Source organism: Phaenicophaeus curvirostris, chromosome 6, assembly GCF_032191515.1.
Source record: "Phaenicophaeus curvirostris isolate KB17595 chromosome 6, BPBGC_Pcur_1.0, whole genome shotgun sequence".
Classification (NCBI taxonomy): Eukaryota; Metazoa; Chordata; class Aves; order Cuculiformes; family Cuculidae; genus Phaenicophaeus; species Phaenicophaeus curvirostris.
In genome coordinates, this window is record NC_091397.1 from 3,915,923 (window position 1) to 3,943,277 (window position 27,355).

At 37.7% G+C, this 27,355-nt stretch overlaps 1 protein-coding gene across 9 annotated transcripts in view; it reads right to left on the minus strand.

Annotated features, from left to right (window-relative positions):
* Positions 1-27,355, minus strand: part of ADCYAP1R1 (ADCYAP receptor type I) — a 134,188-nt gene that overhangs the window by 93,468 nt on the left and 13,365 nt on the right. For all 9 annotated transcript variants that reach the window (XM_069859217.1, XM_069859215.1, XM_069859216.1 and 6 more), the window contains exon 2: positions 9,158-9,329. In XM_069859217.1, coding sequence (XP_069715318.1) covers positions 9,158-9,208 — 51 coding nt within the window. In that variant the 5' untranslated portion in view covers positions 9,209-9,329. The remainder of the gene's footprint in view (positions 1-9,157; positions 9,330-27,355) is intronic.

Genomic DNA, 27,355 nt, shown 5'->3' on the forward strand with positions numbered 1-27,355 from the left:
TCAGCATTAAGTGGATTTATCTCTTCCACATCTTTTAGAGGCAGGGCAGGGAAACTGCCATTGTTTGACACAGAGAGCTAGGAAATAAGAATCTGCAACATGGCTCAAATCAAGCATCTGTACAGAGCAGTGAGAACATTTGATTCAAGCTCTCATGCCTTAGGTTGCTGCTTTAATTGCCAGTGACCTTGAATTGGCAGATACTTGAATTAGCTGCTAGATTAAAAACAAGGAAAAAAAGATGATGAGTTTTGTGAACAGTACAAGGCTTTAGCCAGTGATCACATGGATGACCTCCTGTCTGGATACTCTGCTGTCTAATGGGGCTTGACGTTTTGTTGATGTTTATTTTTCTGTAAGGAATCAACAAAATCTCTGTCTGCCTAAATGTTTGTATAAAACCGTTAGAAAATTATTTTGTCTGAGAATTTTGTCTGATTTAGTTGAAAACACCCATAGTATTCAAGATTTAAGGATACATAGATTACTTGGAGGAATGGAAAAATTAATACATATGCATTGATGTGATCACATTTGTCTGCTTTCCGTCAGGAATCAAGAATCCTTTTGTAGCTTACAGTCTGTTCAAACTGATATTGCCTGCCTGTACACAATTCCTAGCTCTCCTACAGCTACTCTGCAAATGGAAGGTGCAAGGGAACGCCTGCAACTACAGTCAGTTACAGGATGAACAGTAACTTCATCGCTTTTAATGTCAAAACTTTTAGACTGAAAAGATGCAATGAGATTCAACAGTTATTTTAAATTAGCTTGCAGTTTGTCCATGTAGTGTTTCTGTATTACTTCAGACATAATAGACAATACATGATGGCCAAAAAGGTTCAGATTTTCCATATCTGTATTGCTTGAAAAGGTATTAAAATCAACTATAGCCTGTAATTGCAGAAGAGTATAGTTACTATTGCAATGCAAAAATGGCATGTATTTTGTTATGTTTTTTAAGTAATGGAGTAAATTATCATAACGCTGGCTAACAGAGATATAGGAACTAACAACAGCTTGGCCAGAGGGCAGCAAGAAAATATAACATTTTAATACTTGTAATGAAATAAACACAAATTTATACCCTTGAGCTTGAGCTTATCTCTAATATCATCTAATATGCGTTTTGCATTATCAGTCATTTGGCAAGCCCTCAGCAAACAAGGAAGACAAAATAAAGGTCTAAAACAGTTTTAAACCAAAATAAAGGTCTGAAAGTTTTAAGCCAAAATGTCTAACATGCTCAGATGTGGCTATCAGGCAAGAATAATTAAAATTAAAAAACCATCAAAACTCTGTACACTCCCTTCTCAAATCTTCAAACACCACTAGCTCAAATTGCCAATAAACAGGTTTAGGACTCTTCAAATAAGCAAATTGGCAGCCTGTATTTAGCCTAAATAACCCCTGAATAACCCACTTTGGTTACAGATGCTGAGTCAGAGTGCAATTGTAGTACTGTAAGTATTTGAAAAGAGTGCACAGAAATTCAAGTGTTTTCTTTTTCAATCCCTCTTAGAGAATTAATAGGAATTTTGCCTTCCAAAGGAAGCCTACTGAGCAATGTTTGACAGAAAAGGGCACTGCATAAATGTGTTATCAGGAAGGGCAGGAACAGTAAAAGTCTTTATCACTTTGGGTCCTCAATAGAATTTTTCAGCATAAATATACATGATATACAACTACATGATCTTTAAAGTCCTTTCCAATGCAAACCATTCTATGATTCTGTGATTCTATATTGGAATGGCAAGCACAGTCACTGAACGTGCACAAAGACTGAGAAACCAATAAACCCACCAACCGAAAGAAATTAAATCTGGCTGAAAGACGTTCATAGAGACTATTTTCACACAGGAAATATGTTGACTAAGTTTATGGTCTGAACTGAATTAGGAGCAAAAGAAAAAACAAAAACTGTCATTTATTCCTTTATATAACGTGAGAGGAGAGTTACAAAGTGTTCCCTTTCCATACTGTGTCCTCTTTGAAGACAATATTTATTTAGAAAGTTTATTCTGTATAAAAAAAAAGGAAAAGGGGGTTGAAATTGAGGTCAAACACTTTAAACTTTATTAGAAAGAATAATTCTATAAAAGTACTACAAAATATTTTTTAAATACCATTATGTGGGGAAAATATTTTTCCTGTTCTCCCTAAAATAGATCTCATTTCATTTTTTAAAGATTCTAAAGTATTTAATGGCATGTATCTTTTTCTTTCCTTAGCACAGACACAATGATCCACTGACATCTGCCCTCATCCATATAGGAACACACATTCAATACCCCATTTAAAAAAACATATTCCAAGAAAGGCAGTAAACCAAATTTTTCATATTCTTACAAACTACTCTACAAAGATAAGTCTCAAGATGTTGATACGGCAAGACAATTAACTAGGCAACAGTGACTTACTGTCATGTATTCATCATTCACATGACATTCATAGCATGTAACATACTGTTCAATAAAAACAAGGTTTCTGAAAACTGAAGAAACCAAAGCTTAGTTTAAGCTAAGTTTTAATGACCCTGTGTAAAGGAGAGCACTAAGATGGGTTATACCAATATCTACAGGTGTCTATCTCTTGACACTGACTCTAGAACTATAATTAGCATATTTTAATACAGGTAAGTACCTATTAATACTGTTAAATATCTTAATTTAGACATCCAGTAATTAGGTGGCTAATTATTGGCCTAAGTACATTTCCTGACACCAATTAGGTACGCAGCCCTGTCATGCACAGAGAACAAAGGCAGATCCTATTCATGAGGAAGGTGATGTTCTCTGTTTTGGGCACAACGAACATTATGTGACATGGAATAAATATACTAGAAAGGTCACCGTATTTTAGTATGCAAGGGACCCCTATCTCCAAAATCTTCACTTCCAAGTGATTTCCACAAGGACAAAAAAAAATCTGAGAGTACAATTCTCAGGAACACTAGTACAAGTTAGACTGGAGCAAACTATTCATCCTTTGCCCAGAGATACAAAGATAGTTTTATTGAGTTGAGTTCTGTGCCCTTGGGGACTGCAATGATAGCAATGCTTAGGCTTTCTGTTTGGCAGTGTTTTTCTAGTCAGTCTTGTAGATTTTGATTAAATAGTCATGTTTCTATCGCTTTGAAAAAGAAGCCCTGGAATTAGCTTTAAGCACTGTACCCTCTGCCTTGCACCTACTTCCTAACCCTGTGGCTATTCCATAGGCAACTTCTGGACAGTTATCTGGAGGACCTTATGTTGTGTAACCCTGGGGCAAAGCACTGATCCTGTATGCTCCCTCAGGCAGGCTTACAGCACATCTACTTGATCCTCAGGAAGGCTCCAACTCTTGCTGTAGAACAAATATTCACTCTAAGAAGCAGTAGATTTTATTTAACAGATTGGGAAGAAACAATTAATTACAAGGCATGGTGAAAGGGGCAGGAGGGCATAAAAAAGACCAAACCCCTAACAGTGCAGTGTTGCAAGTGTGGGTTTCTTCACATTCTTTTCATCTCTTACTGCTCTTTTTCTTCCTTTTCCTCTTTCGTTTAATGTAGTTTTGGTTCTGCATCGCAGCTATCACTTCAAGCTGATTCCACAGTAAATCTTCTTAGGCTGCTGACTCAGCAAACCCAAGGAAGAGCAGGCCTGCAGCACACTTGCAAGAGACTTGAATAATATCCCTCCAGGTGCTGGATATTAATAGCTTAGCAATATAAAAAATCACTGATTCTGATTTTTTTAATTTTTTTTACAGGCTCCTTTTCTAACAGATCTTTTCTTTTTATTTCACAGTTCGTTATTTGACTGCTCATCCAACTCTTCTCCAAGCTCATGAATATCATACCAGCAGGGAAAACAATCATATCAATGTCCCTAAATCTGTGTTGTCATCATATTATTTGCCTGTCACGGAAATTATTACTATTACCAAAGGGCAGAAAATGAGCACATTAATGTAGGGCAACTTCTTTGTAACCTGCTGCCATGCATTTTTAAGACCTAGATATTTTGCCTGCCTAAAAAGCAAAGTTATATGTAGATACCTGTGTCTGTGCATAGCATTCTGAACCATGTGTAGGCAAAATAAGCCTATTTCTAGATTTTCTTTTTTTTTTTTGGTTGCCATTCATGTTTTAGGAAAATAAGCTTAATAAGCTTAAAAACATTTTAACCAAGGGTATCTTACTTCAGATTCTTCAATAACTGTAACTGACACCTGATATGCCCAGGATGAGATTACAAGTGCCAGTGTAGTAGACAGAGCACCAACACAACATCAAGGTCTCTCAACAGTTTCAGGCATCTTAGACAGGAGTGTCAACATGCTGGGCTTTCTTAGAAAAACCCAGTGACATAAAGGTATATCAGGTGGAGATATCACCTGAGATATCTATCAAGCTGTCACCCTCTGTAACCACCTATCCCACCTAGCTGACAGGCTGAGCACCATCTGGAACTTATGACCCTAATTGTTATGCCTCTGAAAGGTGCTTGAAGTTGGTTGTTATCAAGGGCACTGTCATTGTTTTGCAACATTGAATTTAACAGATGTTTTTTTCTGGTACAGCTAACCAGAAATTCTAAACCTTCTCTTTGAAACTACCTTACCCAAGATGACACATCCCAGGACTTCTTTTTTTTTCTTTCTTTTTTAAACAAAGCCTAGGCTTTTAAGAGGTTGTTGTATTTTACTGATTGCCCTTAGCACCATCTATTTATACTATAAAGGAAAAGCTATAGCTGCAATAATGTCTTAACTAGCTGAGATTTTTCTCTCTTTTGGAGAACATTCCCAGCAGTTCCCTAGATATATTTGTAAGTATTTGTATTTGCATCATATAAGGAACAGGGAAGTACCGTGTAACTGTACATTGTTTTGGAGACAGTTGCATTCCTCCAGATAACTTGACCTCTCTAACAGGGTTATGAGAAGTTGCAAATCATAAAGCAGAAAGACTCATTCATTAAGCTCTGCATGGAAAAAAATAGATTACTTAAAGAGCAGGGACCAACACGATCATCTATGTTTGTGCTCGAGGAACTTCACATTTGGGAATGTGCAGAAATATGTATGCTCTAACAGACACAGTAGGTCTGGAGAAAAAAAAGTGGAGCAGTATGTCTGAGTACACTCTCTCTCATCTTTAAAAAAAAATGACAGATACTGAAATGTAGATGATCCTATTTGAATGTAGCCTGGCACTGGAGGTGACATCTACAGATGAATAATGGAAGGTACAGGAAGGTTTTTGCTCTCTAGACTATACACACTGTCAAAATATTGAGAAATATTACCCCTTCAGTAAACAGGGTCTGAGCAAACATCTCGTTTCTCTCCTCACCTTTTAGTGATTTCCTTAAACATTATCAGATTGAGGTTTCGTTCTCTGATCTGTGAGATGCTACCTGCACATCCAAATCTTTATTTGCCCATCTGACCCTCACACGATGATTGCACTTCAGTGTTGGTAAACGAGGCATCATTTGCACTTTCCTTTGTCATCTCTTTTGTGTTTTTTTTCAAAGTTGGTGAACATACGTTTGCCATCTAATGAAACGCTATGATGAAAAACTTATCATTTGCAACATTTATGCTTGGCAATATTGAAAATGTATCCACAAGAAATTCCAAGGATTAGCTGAAGAAATACATCTGATTGAATTATAACAGACAGTTAGAACACCTGCATTGCAGTTACATTTAAAATTCAGTTCATATACTAAGCCAACTTTGTGAGTCATGAATTTCATTGTTTCTCAAGCACATTTGGAACCAGACAAAGGAACCACAGTTTAGGATCCTATCTCCTCAATAATTTTATTATTACTGTTGTTAATATTACCAATAAACTACAAGCCCACTGCTATCACAGATGAATGGAATGAGAAATCAATCAAAATGGAAATGAAAATGAATTCAGAAGCAAAAACCAGGTAGGATGAAGAAAACTGACTTGCAAATGAAAAGAGAAGTTCAGATGAAACAAAGAAAAGAATGAGAGTCACTAAAAATAAGCAGGCAAGCTAACAAAAAAGAGAATTTAAACCAGTTAAATAGCAATGTAAGCATTTAAAATTAGGAAAGCATTTAGTTTCAAAAAAAAAAAGTTCAAGATTTCTTCTGAAATACCTAGCAGATATCATGCTTCTAGATCCTGCCTCCAGTCCCAAGTGATTAATAATTAGGTGACGCACTTTTGTGATGAGTGAATACAGAATAGCCTGTTAAACATGTGAAAAACCTATTCCCCAGGTCTCTGACAATTAGATTTTATTTAATGTGTTACGTTCTAAATATTTATTAGGATATTATTTTCTTGTTGTCTAGTCTGAGTCTATACTTGAGGCCACCTAGAATTTTCCATTAGTACACTTTTGTACTCTTTTTTGCTTTCCCTTGTCCTGTTTGTAATTGCAGACATTAGTTCAGGCACTTTGTTTTCCTCTGGGTAAATTGGGTCTATCTCTTGGTGGAGCCAAAAACTGCAAACCGTGTAGGTGCACAGATTCAGGAGCTAATGCAGCCACACTGACTGTAAGGGATGGAGACCTGTACCACAAAACAGGGATCAATCCCACCTGCTGAAAACAGGAGCTCTCCTTGAGAGTAATTGGAGATTTCTTGAACAGTACTAGTTGTATCTAGAGGAAAGAAAGGTAGATTTTTTTCCAGGAATCTTTTGGAGGCTAGGATGACATTCAAATTTACCCTACATTTTTAAAAAGTCACATCCAGTCTGGTGGTAGAAAACCTGAAAATATGCATGACAAGAAAGTATTAATTTAAAGACACCAGCACAGCATGTTAGAGGCGTTTGAAGATAAAATGAGTGTCTCAATGGAGATAGAATGTGTTACCACAAGTATTATGACAGATTCCCAGCACAGGAAGAACCATGAATAATGTCATGTCATCCCTGAACTCCGGTCTGTGAAAAGAAACCTGGGAATATAATCAAGAATCACTATTATACGCAAATTATGGTACAATATCTGTCATAGGCATAAGTTTCTTCACTGACCAAAGAAGTGCATGAGCATATACACACATCCATGCGTGTAAAAAATGTTAATTTAATTCCTGCAAGAGACTTTAATAAAACCTTTCATTTATAAATAAGCCCTCAAACACTGCAGAAACTGCATATGTGAAAGCATATTTGTTCTTATTAGCTCTGGTTTGCTTCATAGTATTTCATTAGAGAGCTGTTCTTTCCAAAACTGAAGCTGATCACTAATTATCTAGCTCAGTGATCACAGTTATGTCCTGAAATGTTAGGAATTGGAAACTTGCTGTCCTTCTGCATTTGCCAGGAAGGTCAGCCATCTGAAAGCTCAAGAGATATGTTCAGTCACATTTATTTCCCTTAATTAAAAATTCTTCACCTCTAAATAAGAAAACACCTTTGGTCTCAAGCTGCATGCCAAAAATCTTGAAACATTGCAGGTCACTGATCATTTTAAAAAAAATGCCTTTTGCCTTTCTATTCCTGTGACCATCAAATTAATTTTGTTCTGGTCTGAAAAATCTACTCGCAAACCCAGGAGTTCAGCAGCTCCACTAATCTACTTCCCAGCTTCACCCAGTGTAGGATGTGTCTCACCGACACCTAGAGATGAGAAAACATTCAGGCTGTCCTAGGCTTAGTTGCAAGATGGGAGCTCCTAACAGACTGAGACGTGACAGTTGTCTCAAACTCTAGGTCTCAAACCAGAAGCAACAAGGTGAGTTTACATTAATCTAATGTATGTCCAAAAAAAATGCATCTGAATTTGAGCTAACCTCCTTTCAGAGACAGAAGACAGAAATCTCATACTAACATAAGCATCTAAAACAAGTTCTAAAATGTGGGAATTTTTTCCCATCCCCAACTTAGAAGAAGTCTGGCATAACTCTTTTTGAGCTACTATATAAAAATTAAACATACTTTGTAAATAGATAATACTTTCTACCCAATTGGTAAAGCTAGACAACAGTCAGAAAGCACTAGAAAGAAATTCAAAGACCAGATGTTGTATAGGAAGGAACTATATTGCTTGCATGAACAGACATATACTACCAGTTCTATTCATATTCTACAAAATTCAGCTGAAAAATGCTAAATTTCAGATATGCAAGTAATTAAGTTGGTCTCTAAATAAGAACTAGGAGGAAAAAAACGTGCCTTATTGCTTGTCAAAATAAAGACAAGCCTTGTATGCCGACTGATATGCATTGTAAAAGAGGTCACAATTGAGAAACTCTGTAAAAATTGCTGAAAGGTACTCTGATCACATGGCTACCATATTAAATAAGCCTTATTTAAAAATAAAAACAAAATACATGTCAAGAATGATTTAAAATACCTGGCTATTAAATCATAGAATCTTATCATAGAATCATTTAGGCTGGAGAAGACGTTTAAGATCATCAAGTGAAACCATAATTCCAACTCCACCGTGACTGCTGAAGTGCAGTAAAATAAGAATATCTGTATATTAAGCAACTGGAAAACATTTTCATGGAAGTTACAGAAGACTATTAATAAGAATGAGACAGAGGATTTAAATACTAGTGCTATTTGTAACAGTATCTCTCTGTGCAGTACTTCTTGAGAAGTAACAAAGAACAGTCTAGCAAACACCTGAGTTGGAATGCAATATGAGTTTATTATAAGGGTTATATTCTGTTCCTTGCAGTTACAAAGTGAAATAGTATTCTTTATTCAGTGGTCTTATGGCTGTTACATGAGGCTAAATACATCCACAATGTGTAGGGTGACAATGGGCTTGGTAATCTTAAATCAATGGATTTGAAATTGGAATCCTACTTTTTTATTATTATTTTATTTTATTTTTAATCTTGGAAACAAACAGTGAACAAATCCCTTTAAGGAATAGGCTTGCCCTTCTACAGAGTGAGCAGTGATCATAGTTCTATTTCACCCACAAAGAATCATAGAATCATAGAATAACGAGGTTGGAAGAGACCCACCGGATCATCGAGTCCAACCATTCCTATCAAGAAAGGACCTTGCAAAAGTCATAACATTATCTGTTGGGCCACACAGAAAAATACAGAATGAGTGTCAGTAACAGATCCTTCACCTTTAGCAAGTGCTGGCCTTGGGAATATGTATTTGTATCAGTACAATGTAAATAAAAACATCTTTCCTTACCATGGGAAGCAGTATGAGAGGGAAGAAGTAGATCTTCCAGTCGATGGCCATCTTCTCTCTTATTTTTGAACTTTCGTTAAGTCTTGTTTATTAATGCTATTTCTAGGGCTCGCTGAAGCACACGCTTCCTGCAGATCTTTTTGTTAAGGTCTTCACATCAAGGCTCAGATCTCTGCAGTGACAGAGGAAAACTATTATAAATATTGAAAACATGAAAATGAAAAAAAAATGGACATCAAACAGAGAACTCAACACCTGAACAATGAGTTGTACGTATTAGAGATCAACCATGATTCTCTGGATTGCAACTATTATAGATGGTCTTGGATACTTGATTTATAGATAAAAGTCATGTCTGCGTGATCAGTAACTTGTATCATACAAACCACTGAAACAGGTTCTGTAGCTGCAAAATTTATATTGTACCCAAAGGAAATTAATCCATGGCATAAACCAGGATTGACTTATATGCATTGCTTGGCTCCTCCCAAGGAGCTAGGTCAGGACATAAATAAAATTGTGTACCTGACATTATTTTTTTCCTAGCACCTCCTCCTACTGTAACCCAGTGTTTAAAATATCCCACTTGCTCCAAATGATGATGATTCCTTAATCAGTTTTTCATTTAAGGGAGCCTCTTTGTCTCAATCTCTGATTTGATGCAATCCTCACTACTATTTAAAACACATTTCTGCCTCAGATCTTGATACCTTATTTACGAAGAAGACTTATTTGATGCCCTACCTATAATCAGGATGCAGAGCTTGGTGAAGACCATGCTGAAGTAGTTTAGTTACAACCTCTCTGCTTAGGAAGCTATGAGTGCTTAGCCCCACGAGTACGAGCTGTGTCACAGTAGATTTTCTTGGAGCCACAGGACTTCCTCTGATCTGTTTTATTTCCAAGTGTAAATGCTGAGACCCCTTTTAAAATCTTCTTTTCTGATGTTGCTTTCCTACGTGTCACCATTAATCACCACTGTGGGCATAAACACAACTGACATGCATCTTCACAACCAGAGAAATGTTTGAACAGATAAGTAAATGTTTGAAAGAAGAAAATAAAGGGATGGTAGATAGAACAAATAAGAGATACAAGACATACAGTTAGATAAAGGATAAAGCAAGGGTATATTCAAAAAACATTTAAAATATCAGAGGGAATGTGAAGAAGTATAACAAAGGGGAAAAGACTGAAAAGAAAACAGACCAAAAAAAGAAAGTGAATAAAAGGATGACAAAGGTGAAAGAACTTTTATGATCAGACCATACCCAATTTTCATACTGCCTGCAACATACTGCCAAGACATCAGCATTTAGAAAGGAGAGAGTCTTTCAAATAAAAAAAATAAAAAGGAAAATTAAGCTCTAAATTTTTGTCCTGTCTTTCCAGACCCTGACTAAATGGAGAACAATGATTCATAATATTCTTTCTAAGCTGATCTGCTTTCTTCCATCCTCAGTCAATCAGTCACTCTTGCTCTGCTCTGGTACTGAATTTAATTACTTAACTGTATTTCTGATTGTTTATCAAATAATGAGGGACTGATAAGATCTCAGCTGAGGAGGACAGCAAACATCCGCGGTGACATTCAGCAGTGAGGAACTGGAAAAAGAAAGTCACTCCATTAACAGAATCAACAGAGAACCAGACAGACATATTAACAATATAGAATTTGAAATTATTTCTTCATCACTTGCACTCCTGTGAGCAGGCCAGTCCTGAAAGGTCAGAGAGTTTGCGAAGACTGAATTCTACCTTTCTATTCTGCCACTGTTATGCATCAGAAATGTGGTTTAAATACAATGGAAGGGTGTGAAATACCTGTCTAAATGGATGGACAGATACCCTGTGGAAAAGTGGTAAACCTTCAGAATACACTTTTTCCAATATTTTACAACCCAGTTTTACTTTAACCTGGTATTCACTAGATTTGAAAAGTGGAGAGAGGATGGTTTCTGATTTATCTTGGTTTCAAAGGAACTTCTAAAGGAATGACAAGAACATCTGAAAACCATTTCATTGCCTTTCTTTCATATTTTGCAGAGAAAGTAAAAGAATAGACTTAATTTTTGCCTTCAAGGTAGTCATGGAAACCAGCTTAAAAAACTGGACTGAGGTCTTCCCATCATCCACAGAGACTCAAGTGTTTATTAGGTAATAACAGCTACCAGTTCTATGAACTTATGACCCAGACCTGCAGCAGAACCTGTATATATTTTTTAGCAGCTCCTAGCACGCATGTTATACATAGGCACGGAATCCCCTTATTACAAAAATAAGCAAAGGTATCTCACAGACAGGTACTATCAGCTATGTCTTATTAGAAAAATAACTTTATGGAATACAGGCAATGTTTATAAAACATTTCCATTTCCATTCAGTACCGTAAAAAGAAAGAAATATATGAATATAGTATTGGGAAGGGAAAATTGAATTATCATATCATTTTCTGATGTCACTGGTAGTCAAATTCTGTAATTTCATTTGTAAATTAGAGATATGGGTGCTTCATGTTGTTATTTTATTTGCATCCACTGCTGTAATTAAAATCAATGAAGTCATAATAGCCAATAGCATAGGGATTGCACCTTCCAGTTACACATATACAGTTTCCAAATATAAAAATCTGTATTTGAAAATCAGTTAATTGTTGCTAAAATGGAATGAGCTTCAGGGAATTATTTCAAGCATGGCCGAAATACAGGAAGGAAAAAAATACAATTACTTGTTTTGGTCAACTAATGACTTGAGAAAGTCATTTGTCATCTATGAAGGTGAATTCATTTCTCTGCTGTAGAGACTTTCAGTCTCTACAGAGCCACAGCAGATTCTTTGTGTTACTCAGTAATAAATCATAGGTTCTTCAAGGGCAGGTTAGAAAAGCTCTGGCAAAACGTGTTGTTTCAAGTCCCCGTTTGTTCCCACTATCTAAAAAGAGACAGTGGAGTGCTTAGTTCACATATGAACTATGCTACAGATGTCAAAAGACTGGTGAGCAAAATTGCACCATGAGAAGCCCGTAAATGACAAGTACACAATATGATGTCTGTAACATACAGTGAGTCCTTTCCAAGTAGGACGTGCCTACTTCCAGGGAGGGATGAAAGAATCACTGCTTAAAAGAATCAAACCTCATCATATCAAGTAATGGGTGGAATTGTTGTACAGCCCCTCAGACAAAGTGTACCCATGGAATGAATGAAAGAGGATTTTTAGTGACTTTTTAAGGCAGTTAAGAGCTGTTATTGAAATCTCACCCAAAAGACAGAAACAACCTGATCTGCTTGTCATGGTCCTCTGGGATGCGTGCCAGTGGTTTGAGAGAAAAGCAATAAATTTCAAAGCTGACCCACAATGCCTTAGACTAGAGGTAATCAAATGTGAGTTCATTACTTAAATAATCTTAATTGAGTGTTTAGTCAGTGCTGCCCACTTCATTCTTCTCCTATACTATGACTGAGATACTACAGTGTGGAAATCAAAAAGCTTTCGAAAATATGCAGGATCAATTGAGCTTCTCTTGATCGAATACTCTACAATGCAGCAAAGTCAGTCGCCACATGCACAGCTATCCCAGTACTTCCTCATGACTCAAAGAGGATTCCCTAGGCGTGATAGACATCGATGGAGAATGATGGAATGCAAAAGAAAGAAGACACGGAGAATACTCCAGTCATTCTGGCTCACAGACCACTCCAAGTTCTCTCCAGGGAAGAGAACTCCACAGCTGTTTATGGCACAAAGTTTGTTAGATGTGCATCTTTGGCTTATATATGAACAAGTAATTACATTATTGATACTCTGACTTCTATAGACTCTCAATAAGATGTTTGAAATCCAGTGCATTTCGTTATTTCCCTCCAAAAACTTCCCAAATGTAGTACACCAGCTCCCTAATTTATATTGGAAGGCACGGTGAACCTTCCTCATGTCAACTGAGGCTCTTGATAGCACGAAATAAGCAGAGTTGGGGAAGCAATCCATCAGTCACCTAGGACATGTCACCTAATTTTAGGAACCTAGAATACACATAAGCACATATGGTCTCATTGTGAAGTTCCTTTTTGTACCATCAACAGAAAAATGTAGAAATACAAAGAAAGCAATTTGTCTGACCTATTTTAGTATTCTACATTAAACTTTCTACTTCTTTTCCATGAATGTAAAGGAATTATTAACATCTAGCTCATATTGTGGATATCTAACATTGTGGATATCTAACTTTGGACAGAATATCCCACCCCTGGTCTTCTCTGAAGTATACGAATCAACAGTAAGAAACCCAAAATAGCAAAATTTGACGTGCTAAAAAGGCTTGTGAAGGAATTAGACTGTTTACGGTGTCAGTAAGTTGATGTTGAACTATTTAAGATAACAGAAAATCTAAATGAAAATTTAACTGGATACCACAGAGTAAGAGCTCTAAACACAGTAAGTAGTCTGTAAAGAACGAACCCATTAAGGCAAACAAAAAGAACAACATCATGACCTTTCTAATATGTTTGACATACACTTATCATTTCTCGGATTTTAAATATTTTGGGTTGTTGTCCTTTACTTGATTAATCTTTCTAAATTCGCTGACATTAAAATATTTGCATGGATCACAGCAGCTGAGAATCTTGCTCTATCTTTCTTTTAAAACTAGGAAGACATTTATTCACTTTTCTGCCCTTCTGTCCCTAGTGTCCTTGCTTCCACTCACTATATCTGTTGTCAATGACAAAACGGGATTTGAAGGGTGATAAATCAGGAAGTCTAAGAAGTGGATCTTTAGAAAGGATTTACTACTACAAGGGACAGGAAAGAATTTACTGCTACACCTAGACGTGAATGTCTTGAGGGCCTCAGGCAGAAATGCCATGATTTGCCTAGAAGAGCTGGCAACAAGAAATCTGGATTTTGTCACAGGATTGTCCACAAGGACACATGCAATCTGTAGGACATCCAGAAGTTGTTCTAACAAGGGGACTGGTGTGGGTATTGTGTGCTGCAAAGTGCCCGTTAATGACAGACAATGTAGTCCCTTCTAATATTCAGTATTTCCATTGTTCAGGCAAATGGTCGCATTTGACTTCAGGAAAGAAAATTTTTAAAAAACAGCTGATACAATGCTAGCAGTAATTTTGCATAGATATAATTGAAAGTAATACAGTCAACCTGCTGCCTGGCTTAGGCATTTCAATATTAAAGAATAAGCAAGCTTGTCAGCAATTCTCAATAATAGTCCTTTTTCAATCTGGGGGAATAGTTTTTTTGATTATTTTCTTTCCCTTGCACAGTGTGCAGAAAAGACCTATGAATTTTACTAAAACTCTCTTTTTAACAATGAAGATAAAGACGTGATTACAAAAGTAGAAAATGATAAATTGTAGATGCTGTGGCTCCTGTATGCAAATGAGAATTCAGGTGTTCACATATTTCTTCATGAAGTAGGATTATCATTTCATTGACTATCTTGAGGACTTGTGTAGGAAAGAAATCAGAGCAATGTGGTTTGCAAGAAAAATAAATTATAAGTGTGATTCACAGAACTGGGGGTTGGCAAGTAGCTTCTCACAGCAGGGTCAGTTAGAGCACGTGTCTTAGATTGTTCAAACCCATTTCTAGTCAAGTCTTGATGATCTCCTGATTTTGAGACTTCAACTTCCTTGTGCAACCTGTTCTAGTACTTGACCATTCGAACAATAAAAATAATGTTTTCTTATATTAAAATTGAATTTCCTGTATATCTATCTGTGCTTATTGCCTCTTATCCTTTTGCTGGTCACTACTGAGAACAGCCTGGTTCCTTCTCCTTTATACCTTCCAATCAGACTATAGAATCATAGAACCATGGAATAGTTTGGGTTGGAAGGGACCTTAAAGACCATCTAGTTCCAACCCCCCTGCCATGGGCAGGAACATATTCCAATAGATCAGACTGCCCAAGGCCCCATCCATCTTGCTCCAGCCCTCAGATCATCCTTGTAGCCCTCCTCCAGACTCGTTCCAACAGCTCCGTATCCTTCTTATGTTGAGGATTTCAGAACTGGACACAGTACTCTAGATGAGGTTTCACAAGAGAAGAATAGAGGGACAGAATCACCTCCTTTGACCTGGTGGCCATGCTTCTTTTGATGCAGCCAGGATACGGTTGGCCTTCTGGGCTGCAAGCACACACTGCCGGCTCACGTCGAGCTTCTCAGCAACCAACACCCCCAAGTCCTTGTCTGCAGGGCAGCTCTCCATCACATCATCTCCCATCATGGACGGGGGATGCCCCCATTCAAGTTTAGGACCTTGCACTTGGCCTTGTAGAACCTCATGAGATTCTCACAGGCCCACTTCTCCAGCCTGTCCAGGTCCCTCTGGATGACATCCCATCCTTCCGGTGTGACAACTACACCACTCAGCTTGGTGTCACCTGCAAATTTGCTGAAGGTGCATTCGATCTTGCCGTCAATATCATTGATGAAGATATTAAAAAACACTGGTCCCAGATATTTCTACACATTGATAAAAGCCTCCTGAATTTTCTCTTCTCTAGGCTAGACAGCCCCAGCCCTCTCATTCTCTCCTCATAATTCCCTAATCATCTTTGTAGCTCTTTGCAGGACTCACTGCACCACGTTCAAGTCCCTCTCGTACTCAGCAGCCCAGCGTTGGACTCAGCACTCCAGATGTGTCTCACCAGAGCTGAGAGGAAGCATCACCTCCCTTGACATGTTGCCAATGCTCTTCCTCATGCAGCTGACAATGCCTTTGGCCTTCTTTACCCAAAGCCATATTGCTGGCTCAGGATCTATTACATGTCCACTAGGAGCCTTAAGACCTTCTCTGCAAAACTGCTTTTCCAGCCAGCTGATCCACAGCCTGTCCTTATGCATAGGATTATTGCTCTCCGGGTGCAGGATTTTTCATTTCTCTTTCTTCAGTTTGATGAAGTTCCTCTCTGCCAATTTTTCCAGCCTTTCTATTTCCTCCTGAATGGACCATGATCAGCCACTAGGTCTATTGACCACTCCTCCCAAATATATATAATCTCCAAACTTTTAAGAGGTGCACTCTGCCCCATCATCATAGTCATTAATGAAAACATTAAACAGCAATGGTGACACCCAATTGTTAGATCTCTATAGTTAACCCAGTCTACCCAGGCTCTCTTTACAGTCAATTGAGAAGAGGTAGGTATCCCCAGGGAGCAATTTCTATACTGTAATGATCACTTAGAGAGAAAATTAGAAAGCCAAAAGCCCAGCTTGAACTCAGTCATCTGGCCACTGTTGTAAGAGACAACAAAAACGTTTTTACAAGTACAACCACAAAAAGAGAACCAAGGAGAATCTCCATTCTTTACTGGATATGGAGGGGAATGTTTCTACTGAAGAATGGGAAGGGAAAGGGTGAGGTGCTTAATGCCTTCTTCATCTCAGTCTTTAATAGTCAGAAAGAAAAGTTAGATTGGGCTGACAGTTGGACTCGATGATCTTAGAGGTCTTTTCCAGCCTTAATGATTCTACGGTTCTATACCTAATCTCAGACAAAGTGAGTTACTGCTTTTTTTTTTTTTTTCATTCTTTCTTTCTTTCTTTCTGCTTACTCAGGCTGATGAGGGCAACCAAAGAAAATTCCATCTCCAGAGTTTAAGACACCAAAGTACTAATGGTAAGCAAAACAGAGCACTGACTTCCAGCTATGTCATGGCCTTTTCTTACTTTCAGTACTATTTTTATACCTTTTATTAACACAACCTAAAAACTTCCTTGTATGTTTTACTTCAGCTGTCCCCAATTATAATTTTGGTGAAGTGTTTTTTTTTCTTTTCCTTTGAGTCGTTTCAATTAAATTGAAATTCCCTGAAGCAGTAAGAGTATTATAATTTGTCTTTACAAAGTACACTCCTTATCATTTCTGCATAACCTGACAGCTCTTGTATTTCCTAGTACTTTAGCTTTATAGAATCTTCTTAACATTTCCAAAAAAACTCTCAGAACTATTCTAGAACAGATTTTAATGTGTCACTCAGCCAGTTCAAGAAAAATATCCCAATTTATGCTTTCTGAAGATCTGATTCATTTCCTCATCATCTGCAAATTTTTCTAACATACTGTTCACTTTCAGATCTTATATGAGATTATGCTAGCATAGCTCCTCGTGGCACTCACTCTTACTTTTGAGAAAGAATTTTATACTCCTGCTGCTTTGTTTTCTCCTTGTTTAGGGGTCAAAAACACAGTAAAATTTTTATCAGCTTACAAATTCATCATGTCACAGCTGATAAACAGTAAGTATATATGTCCTTCTTGGTTCAAATTAAATTCAAGGCAGTACAATTTAGTTTTGGTTTAGTTTCATTATGCTGCATTCACCACAGGCAAAGATCACACAAAAGAAGTTACATTAGGGCAATGTATGGTAGAAGCCTGTTAAATTAATATAAATCAGTCGTGTTTGAGCCACTCAGCTCTTCTAATCTCAGCTGATACCTACTTTCCCTCAAAGTAGAATCCTTATTTGGTGAGGGCATCATAAAAATCTTTTATGAAAATCTAAATCCTCTCTATCCCATTCATTTATAGGTATGATCATAAAGCCCAGCCTTTCTTGGGCTTTTAAAGTTTATATCCTGCCAGGATATAGTGTATAAATCTAACAAGCACTTGATTTTTTAAACAAATTCCAATTAAAATGCCTGGTTTTTATAAGTAATACAATTTTCATCATATTAAGGATTGTTCTGGATATCTGAGTATTTCAACATTATAATGACTTTGGAAGTCTGTTTTTTGGAACTCTTGCTGCAGGCTTTCTGAAAATTCAGATGAACATGAGCAGATCATTCACCTAAGGTCAAGATTTTCTAGCTTATCTCTGCAACTACAACAGCCATAGGCTTACGAAAGCAGAGACTAGGGAATACAATTCATAGCTCCCTGTGTATAGGGTTGCTATTATTGGCAGATTTCCCATATAACATCACACATAAAATTCATCCAGCAATTCTTTCCTTAATTAGCATTATTTTCCCTAATGTATTATCGGTCAGATTTATTGTGCCCTTACATTGTTGATGTCCCCAGAGACCTGGTGAAATGGCAAGAGCACTTTAACTAAAGACCATGGATACTCAGTTGCAGGGAAATATTTATAAACTACTGCACATTTAAGAAGCATCAGTAGGCAAAGTAAAAAATTATGTGAGAAGTTTTCATCTTCACAGGCAGGTCAATTACCCTTTTAAAGCATTGATGATGTATGTGGCACTTCATAGCTAATATGCAACTAATATGAGATCATAAATGTAACTATGTGCTGCTCTATTCCAGCAGAGCTTTAAGTGCTGCTTGGCAAGGTCCTTCAGAATCATTACTCCACAACCAGTAAAATGTGTTCTCTATCTGACATATCAAAGTTTTGCAAGAGCTACTTGATTAATTTGCTTTCCTTGACTGGTAGTCTGCATTTCCTGCCTTGGTTACAGGTGAAACTAATTTTTTTCAGTACTACGTATGAGCTTATAAGGCCTCTTACCTATCCATCAACATTGCCATTGCTCTCTGCTTTGAACTGATCTGGCTGGATATAAGTCTGCTTAACCGCATCACTCTGGAGCAGACATCTATCACAGCCAGAGGAAGAGCAGAAAAACACAGCTTTTGGCCAGAGCCTATAATTCCTGTTGTGTCTGGATTATCCCATGTGCAGTACTTGTACAGCACCTTCAAATCAACTCCTTAGCTCTAAATATTATATTAACTGGATTGTGATGCCACTCTTGACACACTTAGTTAGATCTGCTGATGTGCTGAACTGATTATCTTGAGACAAAGCCGTCATTATGAAGATATTGTTGCTCCCCAGACTCAAACCAGTGTCTGTGCAAGGTGTTGCATGGTCTCAGCTGCAAGGAAATACCAGGGGTATCTTTAACAAGGCATTGTACTGCTTAGTACAGGCAGACTCCAGAGGACTGGCCCTGTAGCTAATGAAGGACCCATGGGAAAGACAGAGTCTATGAACTCCAGCAAAAGCACACCAAACACATATTGTCTTTGGGATACAAATCAACAAGCCTACCATCTGAAAGCAAAACTGAAGTAATAAAATAAAGAATGAAAGGGATTTATCTGTTGCTTTGAAAGGTAAAAAAGGTTAGCGACTGCCTGTTGCCCAAGGAATAAATAAGTGACAGCATACAGAAAACAGTCAGATATAACCTTGTCATCGACTGAAGGATACTTGGAAGTGTGGAAAAATTCCCTATGAGTTTGGAGAGAATGATCAAATTATCTTTCTTTGCCTTTTATATACAATTTCTTGTCATTTTCCAAAACAAATGGCAGAGCCATTCTGAGTATATCAGCTTGTACTTCATCGAGCATTTTTACTTGGCAGCCTGTGGTGATGTCTCAGATGAATATCCATTGGCCTCCTCTGCACTTGTAAGCAACAACATAGAAAGCTTTCATGGGCTAAAGTTCAGTCCATCTCGATGAAAAAGAGAACAGATATAATATGATCCCTGACTCCTCGCTGAGTAGAGATTATCATGATCCCCTACTACTGTGATTTCTCAAACATACCCCAGGCCTTGGATTAGAACCCTGTCTCTTCTGTCCTTAGGGAGATGAAAATTCTTCCTTTTTTTATAGTTTTGTTACTACACTGAAAGATAAGTCACTGCATAAGCACTAGCAAGTTGCAGAATTCCTTTCTTTTGTCTATTTCCTATTGTCCTACTTTTCTATTGCACCTCAAACAGCCTAAGTTCACCCAGCTGCGTCGCATTTTGTGGTTAATGAACTCATTACATTTGGACAATATTAGGCACTTCCACAGCACGTGGTCTTGCAACACCAGGGATGGAATTCATGTCACATAAATCTGGCTGTCTAAAAGTGAAACATCTATATCCAAGTTAGTTTCCCTCATCTAACACCACAGTGAACAAAAGATGAGCCATTCATCTCAGCAGCTCATGGGTTTGCCTTGCTCTGAGACAATGTGCTACTCATCTGTGCACACAGAAAGCTAATAAAGCAGAAAACCAGTCTGATTAGCTCAGAAGAGTCTGTGTTGTATAGGGACAGCCTGGAGCATAGCAGAAATATTTTTAAAGGAGGAAGAAAAGCAATTGAAATTAAAGTCAGTGTTGGGATAAGAAGATGTTATGCAGGGAATTAGAAGAAAGCTTCAGAAAGAGGCCTTGGAAGTACCTTCCAGAAAGAGGAGGATAATCAAACTGGGTTAGAATTCTGAGAGGGCTCTATAGAGTGTGAATATTCTGTCAGCTGTTTTCTCTGAAATATAGATTATTGCAGTGCTAATAGATATAGGTATCCAGTCACGTGGGCTCTGACTCAGAGCTGCCTCCCATGCAGCAAAAAAGGCATGTAAAGCATGGAGTGAACTTGTGTCTCAGGAGAAAACTGCAATGAGAAAACTGCAATGCTTTCTCAGCCTTTCCTGTTCCCACTGACCTAGAGCAGTAAAGGCTGTGGACCTTTTTCTGGGTTATAGGTGGTGAGAGTGACTGTAGTTCAGACACATGAACAGAAAGGGGGGGTTCAGGCCTGGGTCAAAAAGTTGACTCACACAAAAGGTAATCCAAGTCTCCTTCCTTTGGTCCACTAGAGAAAAGGTGGTATTTTTTCTCTTTTTCTTTATTTCAGCAGGAAATAAAGGCCTTTGCACTCTATCTCGTAAAGCAAAGATACTTCAGATGACACAATGATGATAATGTTGCAGGCGATCCCAACCTTTGCAGCCCATTCTCTTAGCTTGTCTCTAGATAATTAGCCTTTGGAAAAAGCTGTAAATCTGAACAACATGAGTAGCATTGCAAAATTATTCCACACTATAAAACTGATTTCCCAAGCCATGGTTCAGATGGTCTTTCAGGGTCTTGGGTAAGAGTTACTTCATTGAAATGTGAACCTCTGGAACTGAGCTAATTTCCACAGATTCTTTGTTTAGTCACTGAGACATATCCAGCACAGCCAACAGAGTTCAGAACACAAGTTAGGTCATTCTAAATTATGTATCTCAAAGCATCAGATGAATTGTGCCCTATTTCTCTGTATCATCTGTCAGGAAGGAGGGAGGAGGAAGGGAACAAGGAAAAGGAAGAGAAAGATTTGAGACAGACATGCAGCATCAAAAATTTCAGCCCAAATACTAGAAGTCTGCCAAAGCTACAATCAGCCCATTAGCATCAACTTATATGGAGAAGCAAATTAAAGCCAAATAACATAAAATATCCAGAAGCAGAAGTTTTTTCTTGTTGCCCCAACCTCTTCCCTTCACTTTCCTCACATTAGATCAAGCCTAAATTCTGTTCAGGTCTTCATTTGCACCCACCTTGAGTTTAATACGTAACTTAATCTCAGCAGAAACGGCACCGAAGAAACAGCATCTTGAGAAGCAGGTGGAACAGACATGCAAAGCAAAGATTATTTAGATTAATTGCTCAAAACACAAACTAAGTAAAATCTATGGCCTTAAAGTGCTGGCATGGTTCTACCATGCTGATCATCACCACATACCTTTTAAGCACTTTGGGGATGAAACTTGGACCCCTTGGAAACTCATTAGGTCAAAGGATTTTACCAAACATGTCACAAATTCCCTGTCGTATAATACAGCAGTTCTCCACTGTTCCTCTATATTCCTATTTCCTTGTATGCTCTGAGTCAAGGATTTCTTTCAATCTCTTAAAATAGCTGCAATAACATTGCTGTAGGCAGGTCACAGCTTGGCAAGTTAGTTTCTCACAGAAACACAGTACCTGCCCATGCCAGTCAATATTTGACAAAAACTTTTAAAAAAGAAAAGCAACCTAAGAAAGAGAAAGCTTTATTGATCTCCAGCACTGGGAAATCCACTTCAGCAACCTCCAAAGGATGTAATTTATTAAGATGAGAAATAAAGATGTCCCAAAGCACTCGTTTCTGCGGGCTGCATTATTAATGACTCTTATGCCTGCAGATGGCAGAGAGCTACATACAAGTAGCCTTCTTGGGCTTTCTTTTCCCCAGTAAGGTAGGAGTTAAGATAGGTTAGGACAACAAAGAGAAGGATGGTGGTGATATATGACAGTGAGCTAGCGAAATGTAGGCCAGCGTTTAATGGTTCATAGGTGCACTGTCTGATATTCTGATAATCTCTGAAGTATCCATGCTTTTAAACATGAAAGCCATCCTAGGAACAGTGCAGCAGTAGTGCGGAATAACTCTGGATTACCTTTACATTTATTTTCTCCCTCAGCCCAATCTGATTAATTGGCATCTCTGGGTCTTTTGTTGTGTCCCCTTGGAGAGTATTCGGAAGCAAAGAACAGCATTTCATTTCGGGCACCAGGCAAAAAAAAAAGTGTGCACAAATATGCACACAAAATCTCCACACACAGTAGAAAGGTGAGTTCATATTTCACAGTATTTCTTTCCTCATAACCCAGAGTTCACTCCCGTCCCTAGAGTATGTTGCCAGCTGGAGTAAATGAAGCATGGGATGAGTTTGTATGTAGTTCTGCAATGTGCAGCTCAATGGGAGACCAGCGTAGGGACACATAAGGGAAAGGAAAAGAATGATCCTTTCTCGGCAAATAAAACAAAATGTCTGGTAACCTGAAGCTGGCACAGTGTGAGGCTATTTTAGGAAATCAGAACAAACTTTGTGATGGAGTCTGGATAGGATGGTACAAAGTCACAGTGCAATGAACTGGAGGACTTTGCAGGGCACAGGTTGGCTGTCATTAGACATGCCCAAAGAAACAGATATTTTATTTGAGGACTGCCTAATTCGGAAACAACCATGAAATAAGAATGCTCTGTGAGGCAGAGAATTATTTTTCCAATGTAATTTCACACATTTTGGGTATCTGCATGCCTCCCCCTAGGTGAAACCAAAATTTTGTGACAAGGATTTTGTTCTGGCTCACAATCTGTAAAGGAGTGATTCTATTCGATGTTATCTTCAAAACAATAATGAAAAAAGTATTATTTTTTTTTAAATAATACAGGACTACATTAATATAACTCTTCCAAAAAAAGCCCAAACTAAACCATGACATGAGGACCTACAGGTCATAAATATGTAGGTAAATAAACACTAAGCACAGTAATATGTTATTCAGTGTCAGTCATCCACCTCGAATCCAAAAGGCCACCATTCTCCTTGTCTTCTAATGCAGCTCAGCATCTCTCGAAAATGAAAATTAATGTAGTTTTTCTTTTTAACTCTGTCTTTTTAATCCGTTCTCCAAAGCAAACAAATCCCCTTCAATTTGCTCACATACATAAAGGAAATCTTAGCCTTTTAAGGTTATTTAGGTTAGAAATATACACTGGTTTTGAAAGTATATTTTATATTTGTGCTAGGGTTACTTCTCCTATTTTGCAAATCAAAGGAGCCATAAAGCAAATGAAAGGCTCACATTTTGGAAGACATAAGAAGCAACTTCTGCTCTGAGGGACTTGCTTGATAAATGAGGCAATCCAGCACTTCATGTCTAGATAGCTTCCGTATTACAGATACACATAGGATTAATTTAGCTCTGAGTACCAGCTGTATCTCCTCTGATCACCAATATGGGGAATAGCATAAAATTCTCTTCATTATTCTTTCACAATGTTTTCCTTTTCAAATGCTTTCCAGCGAGTTAATAGAAGTTGTTCCTGTTAGCTTAAAGGTAGTTGAGATTTCTTCAAGAAATCACATCAATTTTCTCCTTCTACTGACCCCCTGTAGAAAAAAGATGCCCACCATTGTGTTTAAATCCCATAGGAATTCTTCAAATAGCTGCCAGCTTTTGAGACCTGCATTAGGCTGTGGGCATCTCTCTCTCCAGCTGCAGCAATGCTGGATAGAACATTACTCCCAGTCAGCACCGAGATGCCAATCCATGCCTCACTGCCTCTGCTCTGCCTGCTGAGCCAATCGAATGAGAATTGCCTAACCTAATTTACTCCAAATAAAATGGGTTAGGTTGAATAATAAGGCTTTGCTAACCAAGGTCAGTGTGATACAGTGAGGTTAGGGAGTGCTCTTGCGAGCAGGTCAGCTGGTAGATTCAAGACGTGGTGACAAGGTGGTGGAGCTGGCTGGCGGTGGTGGTGTCTTCAAACAGCTACTGGACTTCACAGAAATTGCATAGACTTCACGCTATACAACTCAAAACCTCAAGGTCTTCCTATGACACATCTGCCTTTTTTTTCCCTTTTGCTTGTACATACTATTGACACTCTTGAGCCTCATAATTTTAACTCATAGATTCATTCTGTCATTCTTGACAGAGCAAGTAAAAACAGGTCTTAGTAATGCATATATTCTAATTTTTGTGACAAGAAATATTTTCCAGTAAGAAAATATGCTGTAAATTCTGTCATTTTAACAGTGTATCCTTTTCATCCACCTTAACCAGTACATTGTTGGTTAATTTTTTAAACTTTTATTGTGGTTCTTTTTTCACCCCCTTCACTTCCCCCTTCCTCAATACAGAGCCAACATATGATTTTGCAACCCATGTAGTATTTCTCTGATTAAACCTGGGAAATCTTTTAATTCCTAATTCAGTATTCTGCTCTGTTACATTCACCTGGAAGCCTGGGTGGCTAATATTAAAAAAAAAAAATCATTTTCATTTTCTTAGATACTACTGAGCAGTTTAATGTAAAATACACATGCAGTGCACAGTTTGCGATCCTAGATTGTATCATCCATGTGCTTCAGAGCTGAGTCAATCTTGATCAGCTTTTTGATGAAAGGATAAAGATTCAAGTCCAGGCTGGAACCACTTAATAATGGCGAGTTACTGAAAAAAGTGGTTGCATAAGAACATGGAATAGTACACTAGAGAGAAGGAAATTTGGTTCCAAACCTCTGATGTGAAATGTGGATATTAGCTCAAGTAGTCTAAAGCAGGACTGTGAGTTTAATTAACCTTGCTGCTTAGTTACAAAGGCTTTCCATTTAAATTAATGTTTCAAGTCAAAGTGTTAAAAAAGCAAACAACCTATATTTTAATAATAATAGGTAATACTTCCCTTTGTCGTTTATATTTTTACCTTTTATCCTAATAGAAAGGTTGAAGATAACTGATTCAGAACATGCAGTTTGGAAACTCTTTTTGATAATGGGGAAGGTATTTAGGAAAACCTTTAAGTGGACATATATTTTAATTAATATTTTAAATATCTTTTGCTATATTAGACTACATTATGTGATGGCTTCTGGTTTACTTTACAACAATTCATAATTTAGTCATGATTTATCGTGTCAGAATTAAGCAGAAATTAGAAATAAATTTGTAAATGCACATATTTCCAGTTTCATGACATCACATTTTATTTATCATTACATGATACCTTGAACAAAGGTATTAGTGGACTGACTGTACTACTCCTGCTCACCTGGGCTTAAGTTCTCCCCAGTTAATTATTAGAATTTAAATTATGTACAGAGATATATTAAACTTTTCCTACAGTTAATAAAAAAGACCCAGGCACTTCCATTGCATTAATAATATTTTGACTCCAGTCACTCTTTGCAGATGCCTAGCTCTCTTCTTTGGTTAAAGAGGAAGCCTATTCCGACTGCACTCCTAACTCAGACATGATAATAGAGTTTGCTTTTTAGTATCATCTTTAGGGTTTCACTTGTTAGGACTTTCTTCTGTCATACCTTATGAGTCCCTTATTTTTTTTTCCTTGTTATACTTCTGTCTCACTAGCATCTTGTGATCTCTAAAAGCTCTCCCAGCTTCCAAACTGCACATTTTTGTGCCAGTTTCATCAGTCAGCCTCGATTTCTTGGAAATAAAAAATAACTCCTCTGATTGTGTGCAAGGTCTTTAATTGTTAGGAAGCAGTGTAAGCATTCCTCCTACAGGGTTTCTTCAGCAAACAGTAAACTAAATAATTAATCTTATCGCTAGAAAATCCCATTTGGCATCTAGTTTATTTTTTTTCCCCAAATCATGTTCCATAATTTGATTATAAAATCTGTTGTGTATAGTGGCAAATATGGAGATTGCTGACTTATGGCAAGATTTGTTTCTTCAACACATTTTTCTGGTATTTTTTGCTACTCTTTCCTGTTACAAGCCTAATTTTGAGAATTGATGAATACCTTCCCATTGGAGTCGGGCAGGCTTTAAGGTTTGTCTGCCTTACACAGCCCACAGCACTTGCACTGCAGGATAACCTCCTGGTTTGGTATGATTTACAAGACACATTAAGGATCCTGCAAGATCTGTTCCTTTAGTTCCCATGGTGTCCATGGATTTAAAAAGCCAACAGTATTAAGGCAGATAGATCCCTATTATAAACAAGAATTTGTATGTGCTTGTGTGAGCTTGAGCTACAAAAGCAGAAGGGAATAAAAGGAAAACAACCAAGAAAAAAACCAAACCCAAAACCCTTTCTGCAAGGAAGTGCAAGTTGTACACTTCGACATCTGAACATATCTAAAACACTAAAACCAGACTCTATAATATATACTCTAAAATTGTCCTTGTTGTTATTGTCACTAAGGAAACAACTCCCTAGGAATCTGCAAGTTGACTATTCAGACTCTCTGATGTGCAGCCAACTCTCTCTTCCAAATGCTTCCCAACTCTCTGAAGAATAAGGTCTGCCCACCAGGGGAAATCTCTCTTGTTCTGTCTCAGCTGAGCCCTTACTTCACCTGGAGACTGAATTCTCATGCTCCAGAAAAGCCATAGTCCAGATTTGCAGCAACATGAGATATCAAAGCATAAAGTCAAGGCTAAGCCAATGGATTTTTGCCTTAAGATATTCCCCTCTGCAGTCCAAGAGCACTGCCAAGAGACTTAGAATAGCACAGGAGCAAGGGAATGTGGGAGGCACAAGATAGAATTTTTTTCTCTGTTCATTTGTGGTGTTGTTTTTAGCCATACTTAAACTCCCCCATCCCCTACAATAATAATTTAGATGTATGCTTTTTTTGTGTCAAGGTCGACAAGGTACGTATAGGTTGTTTAACCTCTTCAGTCCTTCAAACAGAGTAGTTATCTGCAAGCTGCTTACTGGAAATTATGTGTGAAATTTTATAATTTCTGAACTGTGCCCAGGTATTGTAAAGAAGAATTTTGGTTGACCTGTCTGCAAACCCATGCAAATAATTCAGTGACCAAATTGCAGAGGACCTAGTTTTTCCCTGGTGGTCTTTATTTTCTCAGCCTTGGCATAGTCA